The sequence below is a fragment of the Vespula pensylvanica genome, chromosome 13 (genome assembly GCF_014466175.1).
Source record: "Vespula pensylvanica isolate Volc-1 chromosome 13, ASM1446617v1, whole genome shotgun sequence".
Classification (NCBI taxonomy): Eukaryota; Metazoa; Arthropoda; class Insecta; order Hymenoptera; family Vespidae; genus Vespula; species Vespula pensylvanica.
In genome coordinates this window covers 3,114,595-3,122,747 of record NC_057697.1, presented here as the reverse complement: position 1 = coordinate 3,122,747, position 8,153 = coordinate 3,114,595, and the positions used below count along the sequence as shown (strand labels likewise).

Genomic DNA, 8,153 nt, shown 5'->3' with positions numbered 1-8,153 from the left:
AAAAAGTCAGAGTTATATGAAAAATAAAAATCGAACGGTTCTAATGAGTTTTCACCCTCTCTATCGATCTCATCTGATCCTCGTTCTAGTCTGCTGGAATACGAGAAACAACATTGAAGGGGTTCCGAGCAGACTCGACAGAAAGCTGGCTGGACAGTTTGGTGACTATAGCTGTGATACGCCATGGGCATTGATCGAATCAGCAGCACAGGCAATGGAATCAAAACACGACGAAGGAATCGAATTCGTCCTGTGGACGGGGTAGGTCGAAAGGTTCGACTCGAACTTCGTTGCACTCGAAAAGAGCAACCAAGTGCAATAAAGTGCAGTAAAGTGCAATAAACATTTTCACGCGTCGTTCTTTCTAAATTTAATTCACCATCTGAATTTTTATAGAACGTTAACTAGCACGAATTGTAAACTCTACGGGGAATGTTCTTTTCTTTTTTCTCTCTCTCTCTCTCTCTCTCTCTCTTCCCTTTTTTTTCGAAAACAACGAGAATCTTTTCGCGTATATAAAATAAATTTTATTTCGTTCGTTCATTCGTTCGTTCGGGTCAACGTACGCGTTTGCGCCTTCGTTTGCTCGCGTTATAATCTCGCAAAACTCTGCCACGATTAAAGTCGACAGAATGGCGTGCACATGTACAGGTTTACATCGTAATACCGTAAAGAGAAATATGTATGCACGCACACGGAAAAGAGCGCCGAGTTGGGAAATTCAAGCTCGAATCGTTTCGACATTTTTGATAAAACAACGTGATTTAGCTCTATACAATACATATACAAACACACACACATATATATATATATATATGTATTCGTATAGCGTATAGGTATATTTTGCCAACAATAATAATTAAATTGACCGACTTGATAATCGGTGAATTGCGAAATTCGTATCCCCCTATTGTAATCAACTCATTAGTTTAATCCGTATATTGTATTAATTATTAATCGCATTCCAATTCATGCGTAACGTTTGTTCGCAACTTTGATTTATACCGACCTATTAAAAGGACTGTTTTTCGTTTTAATTATGGATTTATACGTGATCGAATATACTATAATAGGCGAATCTTTTTATACTCGTTGAAAAGAATTTGTTCGCGCTGTACCCTCTTCGTGGTATAAAGATTGTTCAACGTGGAATAAAATTGGCCGAGTTAAAAGATACTTTAGTTCGGAGTGAAAAAGAAGAAACGGAAGATGAAAAAAGAGAGAGAGAGAGAGAGAGAGAGAGAGAGAGAGGAAAAGAAAAGAATAACAGACTTAACTAGTTAGTTATATCGATGGAGAACATAAAAGTTTGTTACGCGGCCTCAAAGGAAGAATTGTTACTCTCCTCCTTATCGTTTCTTCGTAGACTGACATTACTATCGAACCGTCTATCGACCATGGTCACCACTTCTCGTAGTAATCCCTAGCGAGTGCGACTAAGGCTAACGAGGTCGTAACTACTTGTTGCAGTGACGCGCTGACGCGTACAGCCATGAGCGGCGAGCTTCGACTGCAGTATTTGCAGAATTTGACTGATCTGTTGTCCCGCACGTTCAAGGCGCAATTTGTGTTTCCTGCATTGGGACACGAAGACATAGGCGTGAGCTTCGAACAACTCTCTCTACTCTGGCAACAATGGTTGCCTCAAGAAGCCATGGATACATATTTAAGAGGTTGGTTTGAACAATCCAGTCAATGTTTACAAACAAGATTAGAAACGAACTAAGAGAAAAGAAAAATTGTTATCCCATTTATCGTATAATTACAGCTGGCTATTACACGATCGAACAGAGCTCGGAGAAATATCTGATCGTCTTCCTCAACACGAACCTTTGGATGGATCTATCGGAAAATCGTATGGCACATCGTACCAGCGGTATCACCGTTGATAGCTCCCAGGATCCATTTGGGCAATGGCACTGGTTCGAATCCGTTTTGAAAAAGGCTCGGAAAGAAGATAAAGCGGTATGTTCGAAATTAATTTTATCAATTATTTCACGGTGTTATCGAGTTTGTCGGTTTTGGGTGGTTAGAGGAACGTGCCATTAACCTAACTAATTACAAGTCCAACATAGTCGCTAAGTATCGTACAGTACGTGTATTAACGGAGGAAGTTCGATAATTAAAAGGATCAAGTGATCGCCAGGGTATTAACAGGAGACGTAGAATTCGTTTGAAAGCTTTGCCAGCGTTAATACCACCTAGGTGGTTATGTACACGAGACACGCTCGCAAATGAGATTCCGTTGATCGCCCGTCAAAACCTGACAGGACATGATTTATCGACGAAGCACACAAAGTCCATCCTTAGCTCGACTATGCCAGAACGATCGCCATCGAGGACGATGGAGATCTCACTTTCCCTTTCATAGGTTACGCCTAATCATTACTTGGATCAAAATTCCCCCATTATTATATCTACTCGTTAGTTACTTAGTCTCTTCTTTCTCTTTCGATCACTTTGAAGGATTACTTCAATCACGATATCGTTAATCGGACAATTTTTACGATCCATCTAGTTCTCTTTGATGGATCAGAGAGAACGAAAGAGAGAAAGAGAGAGAGAGAGAGTAGGACCAATTTTTCTCCGACGAAATTCCTATTTCACGTCAAATCTAAGAACGAAGAAGGACTATCTGGCAGGAGTTAACTGGTAACATTTTCCTAAGAAAAATCTTGGAGAAACGTTCGTTGGACGAACTGACGTTGGAAGAAGAACGGTTTGGAGGGGGAAGGGACAAATATCGCGGCTCAAACTTATCGGTTATCGATTATGCCCTAAGGCGCATAGAACGAGGACGACATACGCGAGGAGGAGCTTACTTGGGCTTTTCCTACGCGAGTATACGATGCAACCGGCTATCGATAAATTATGGAAGGACTTCGTATTCTATGGACGACGAGGTACCAACTCCCATATACATACGTCGTTGCACGCCTATGCCATTGATCCCGATCGGTATTAACCACCATATCGATATAACATTCTCCGTACGATACACCATAGCCACCATATCTGACACATAAGTACACACGAACGTAAGCAGTCCTGGCATTTCGTAGCACGCTCCAATAGCTATGGATCGTACATTTCCCACGATGGTATTGTCACCTCTATAGGATACCAAAGGGATTCTATTCTATTCTATCTCTATCTCTCTCCATCTCTACCTCTATCTCTACCTCTACTTCTACCTCTCTCTCTCTCTCTCTCTCTCTCTCTCTCTCTCTCTCTCTCTCCTCCGACATTCTTCCGAGATCTCAGATCTTTGTTAGAGGCTTATGGCATTCTTCAAATCTATAAATGTTCTCTCAGTAAAATAGACTCAGAGAGTCAGCTATTTCATTTCATGATATTTTCAAGACTCAAGGATTATACAAAAATATACTACAATGAAAGAAGAATTTTTCATCCGTCGTGAAGTTCAAGGCTGACGTAATCCCTTAAACACAGAAAACTCTCTAGAAATCGTTTCAACGAGTTTGAAATTTCTTTACGAGTTATTTCGGGAAAGTTTAATAAAATAAAAGTTCCATATGGGTTGTCGAGAAAGGTGGATAAAAGTTTATGAAAGAAGGAAAGGAAATATATCGAAGGTATCTACGTTCGTCGTTCCATCCGACCCTTGTTTGTTCTGTCGAACCATTTCTAAGCTTCAGCTTTGATCGGTTTTCGCGAGCCAGCGAATGAAATTAATGCGATCATTGGGGAAACTCGGGAAAATATTACTCGGCTATGAAAACGTATGAATATCGATAACTTTATTGGGATTCGTTATCGATATTTAATGAAATGAGAATGTTCCAACGTTTAATAGTTTTGAAAAACAGATCAAACGAAATAACAAATGAGAGATTACAGAAAGTAGATTTGGACCAAACGAAAAATTGATATTATCTTAAATTTTCGATACTCATTTTTGTTCGAGATTACAGAAAGAGAAAGCTCTCGATGCATTTTTCGAAAATCTTCTAACCGATCAAATATATAGAACATCCGATTTAACGTCGATTGGGATATAATCCGTAGGTTGTAGTAATCCATAAGCAGTTTCGGTTTTCTCGATCCGAACCTCCGAACCAACTCGAAAACCGAGGATAGAGTTAGGAAACGGTATGGCAACGACGAGGGAATCGATCGATTCTCGACAGGCCGATAATACGATTACAAATTACGGGCCGTTTAAGCGCGTCAGCGGCAAAACTGACCAATCAGCGTCCCTATTGTCGTCTCGTCGGATTCGTTTCTGTCCAGGTGAATGGTACTATGTGAGTCTTGCACCTTTTACCTACTTTCCCCATTGTTATTTTCAAATAGAAATACGTCATTTATTCTCTGTCTTTCTTTCTCTCTTTTTCTCCTTATTCAAACTTTTTCATTCGATTATTACGTTACGTTAGATTATTCCTAATCGATAAAGAGACTGATGATTAGTTAACGCTATATAATAACAAAGTTTTCTCTCTCTCTCTCTCAAAAAAAAAAAAAAAAAAAAAAAAAAAAAGAAAAAGAAGTAGAATAAATCCAATTTATTACTTTATTATCGTTCTTTCTTTCGTCAAAACAAGCAACGATTCTATTATTATCGTTTCGTAATTAGAATGCTTAGATCTACGGAAAATCCCTAAATCAACCATACGTACCTATATCTACGTGGATAAAGATATATTCTAACTCGATGAAAGACGATACGAACATAGTTGTCTTGTACATCTGTTGTCCTAACCGGTGAGTCCGCGTGTATATATCGAGTTGAGAATATCGTAGGAAAGCTCATCGACCGAATGTAAGCATCGAGAACAACGCGTCGTCTCTAGTTTCCTCTTGTTTGTTCGCTACTCGGATTTCGGTATACGGATTACTATAGCGAACTTCATAATGGATTAATGCCGGAAGAGATTAAATACTTTACCATTGAAAATAATATAAATCTACGCGATATGAATTACTTTAAGATGTTTTCGAATACTGTTTTCAATGTCATAGACAATCAAGAAAATTTCAACTTCGATTCTAATAGGAAACTCAGGATCGAGTAATAATGGTTAATGAAAAAGTAATACACACACATACACACCTTCTTGAAATATCCGATAAGTTAAGCAAATAGGAAGTTATTATCGATCTAATTACTTCCGCCGTTCGAAGTACTTCCTCCATCTTTTCCCATTTCTCCTACCTCTTCTTATCAAATCATCCCTCTCTTTCTCTCTCTCTCGTTCTCTCATTCTTTCTCTTCTAAAATGGCGTTCGCCGGAAAACGATCCTAAAACGAACGAAGAAAAGAAGTTAGTCTCTCTTCCGACGTTTCATCCCATCAACATTAGTAACTTTTCTTTCCTCCCTTTGTCTACTGTCCGATTCCGTTCCCATTTTTGCTCATTCCCAAGTTCTCGAGATCGTTCTTTTACTGGAAATGCTATCGCGATGACGGTAGACGGCTTTGGGATCGAGCCTGTAGAACGATATCATCGGAGAACTAGAAGAGAGGAGAGGCTAATTTCACGAACGTGCTCGATCGAGCGTCTCTAGCGTGTTACGTACATAGGTACTTCCTTCCACTTGATCTGTATGCAGCATCCGACGTGAATCTCTATAAGAAAACGAGAGATATACGCTATGATCATGCGTGACTTTATACGAAAGAGAGAGAGAGAGAGAGAGAGAGAGAGAGAGAGAAAGAGAGAGATGCATTTCATGAATACGATTACCCATAACGTCGAGTTTAAATTTCTTTTACACCATCTGCGTAATTTTCTACAGTTTACAGTTAAATCTCAGTTTAGAAAACGACCTTTAGATAACGTAAACACGAGAGATGCGATACGAATGACGACTCAAACGAGACTAACATTGCGAAGCAATACGTACATACGTATATGTATGTATCTTCGAACGTAAACAGAATTATTTAACCTTGATATCTCTTCGAAAGTTTTCGGAGAAACCGAGATACAATGGAATAATAGATCGTGTACAATAATATTGATACATCTTTTTTCTTTTCCGAGAATAATCACGTGAAATAATATATGTATATATTGATTTGTTTGAATTTTATTTTCGAACGTTATACGTACGATCTTCTTAATCTCACAAAGAGAAAAATATTTTTCAAGCTGAAGGACAGATACGCTTGCTACAAATATTTGTAGGTTTTGTTTGTTTGTTTGTTTGTTTGTTTGTTTGTTTAAACCGGCAAAGAGAATATACGCAAACCATTTACGGTTTAGTAACGAGAAACTTTCATCCTCCCTCTTGAGGCTAACTCACACGTGTCCGTACGTGACTCGCATCAAGGGTATATTTAGTTAACTTGTATACTCACGTGACAAAGTTGACGGTAAGGTTCTAAAAGAGTGTGTGACATTACTTTCTGGTGGAGCAGGTGTTCATCGTCGGTCATACACCACCAGGAGTTGACGATCGCGAGAGCGGTGCCGCAACCCTGAACGAGAGGCACAACGCCAAGTACCTTCAGGTGGTACGTCAAAATGCGGACATCATACGCGGACAGTTCTTCGGGCACTGGCACTCTGACACGTTTCGTGTCATCTACAGTGACACTGGTACGCTTTCAGATAAAAAAAGAGAGAGAGAAAAAAAGAAAAGAAAAGAGAGAAAAAAAAAAAAGAAAACGAGGACACGCTTTCTTTCTTTTCATTTCGTTCTCACTTCGAAATTCGAATGGCTCATTAGCGATGTCCAAATTTAATGTCCTAATTAATTTCAACATTTTTACTTCATAAAGAAAGTCCTCCGAATACTTGGAAAAATATTCATTGGTTAAATTATTAACGGGGGTTTTTCTTTTCTTTTTTGTTTTTTAACTCGTTTCAAGATATATCTTCGATTTCATTTTTCTTTTTTTTTTTTTTTTTGTATTCTTTTACGTACGTATTACGTCTCGATAGGAAATCCAGTCTCTTGGATAATGATAGCCCCTAGTATAACGCCGAATACACCAGGGGGAGGACCCAACAATCCCGGATTGAGGCTGTACGAATTTGAAACTGGTACAGGACAAGTAAGTAATAAATTCCAGGATAAACCGAGTCTCCTTGAATCAAGGAATCAATGGCGATTATCGGGATATCTTTTTTCCTGTTCACAGGTTCTGGATTATAAGCAGTATTATCTTGATCTAATGGAAGCCAATAAGCAAGGCTTGGCAGATTGGAAGATCGAGTATTCCCTCTTAGATTATTACAAACTGAAGGAGATAACTGCGATCAGCCTACATGATCTCGCCGATCGATTCACGCAAACCAGAGACAACGCTTTCGTAAGGTACGTAATTAATGATCTTTTTTAGAATGCCATCAGATAAAATTGGAAGTTGGTTAACTTTTTTAACATCTTTAAAACGTCGACGAGAGTAGATGGATAGGATTTTGTTAAAAATATCTCTGCGATTGAATTTTTTTTTTTTCTGTCATTTTTTGTTTCTTGTTTTTCTTTTTCTCGATCGATCCCACTCGATCCTCGTGGATCGACAATGAAATTGATCAAATTTGGAAATCGTGCATTCGTATTATGTGTATCTCTTAATTATAGCTACAATTTTTCATATAACATAGAAAAAAAAAGAAAAAAAAAGAGACGATTATATTACTTGTATTCGAACAGCTTCCGTTTTCATAGTACATATGATACTAACATCTGGCATTAATTAGTTTCCTCAAAATCATTAAAATCTAATGTGCCAGTCAAACTGAGAGGAATAGAGAAAGAGGATGGAGGAGAAAGAGAGAGATAGACAGATACACACACACACACACACAGAGAGAGAGAGAGAGAGAGAGAGAGAGAGAGAGAAGGAAGTAGAGAGAGAACAGGAAGTTTCGAGTCTCGAGCTAGCACGATATTACAATTTGACGGTTGCGTGAGATATTTCGTATCACGGTGAATCGGTCTACTATTAATAATTCCCATACTTCTGTACGCAATTATCCGCGATAATAATTTCAGGCAAGTAGAGCAGATAGCTGTCTGCCCTTTTCGAGGCAATCGCGCCATTACGATGCTAATGGTCGTCCCGATACGGTCGATCGAAACCACCACACATTTCATGTATTTTATCAATATACGTATTATGTTTATATATATATATATATATATATATATATATATACATATATGTATATGTATAT

General features: G+C 38.5%; 1 protein-coding gene and 1 long non-coding RNA gene across 7 annotated transcripts in view; one reads left to right on the top strand and one right to left on the bottom strand.

Moving 5' to 3' along the window:
- LOC122633845 overlaps positions 1-5,628 on the bottom strand; it is a 20,134-nt gene extending 14,506 nt beyond the window's left edge. For both annotated transcript variants that reach the window (XR_006328205.1, XR_006328204.1), the window contains exon 1: positions 5,078-5,628. This is a non-coding gene — a long non-coding RNA (uncharacterized LOC122633845). The remainder of the gene's footprint in view (positions 1-5,077) is intronic.
- Positions 1-8,153, top strand: part of LOC122633839 (acid sphingomyelinase-like phosphodiesterase 3b) — a 33,220-nt gene that overhangs the window by 22,650 nt on the left and 2,417 nt on the right. For all 5 annotated transcript variants that reach the window (XM_043822247.1, XM_043822251.1, XM_043822250.1 and 2 more), the window contains 6 exons: positions 90-261; positions 1,471-1,673; positions 1,769-1,965; positions 6,389-6,569; positions 6,915-7,027; positions 7,115-7,290. In XM_043822247.1, coding sequence (XP_043678182.1) covers positions 90-261; positions 1,471-1,673; positions 1,769-1,965; positions 6,389-6,569; positions 6,915-7,027; positions 7,115-7,290 — 1,042 coding nt within the window. The remainder of the gene's footprint in view (positions 1-89; positions 262-1,470; positions 1,674-1,768; positions 1,966-6,388; positions 6,570-6,914; positions 7,028-7,114; positions 7,291-8,153) is intronic.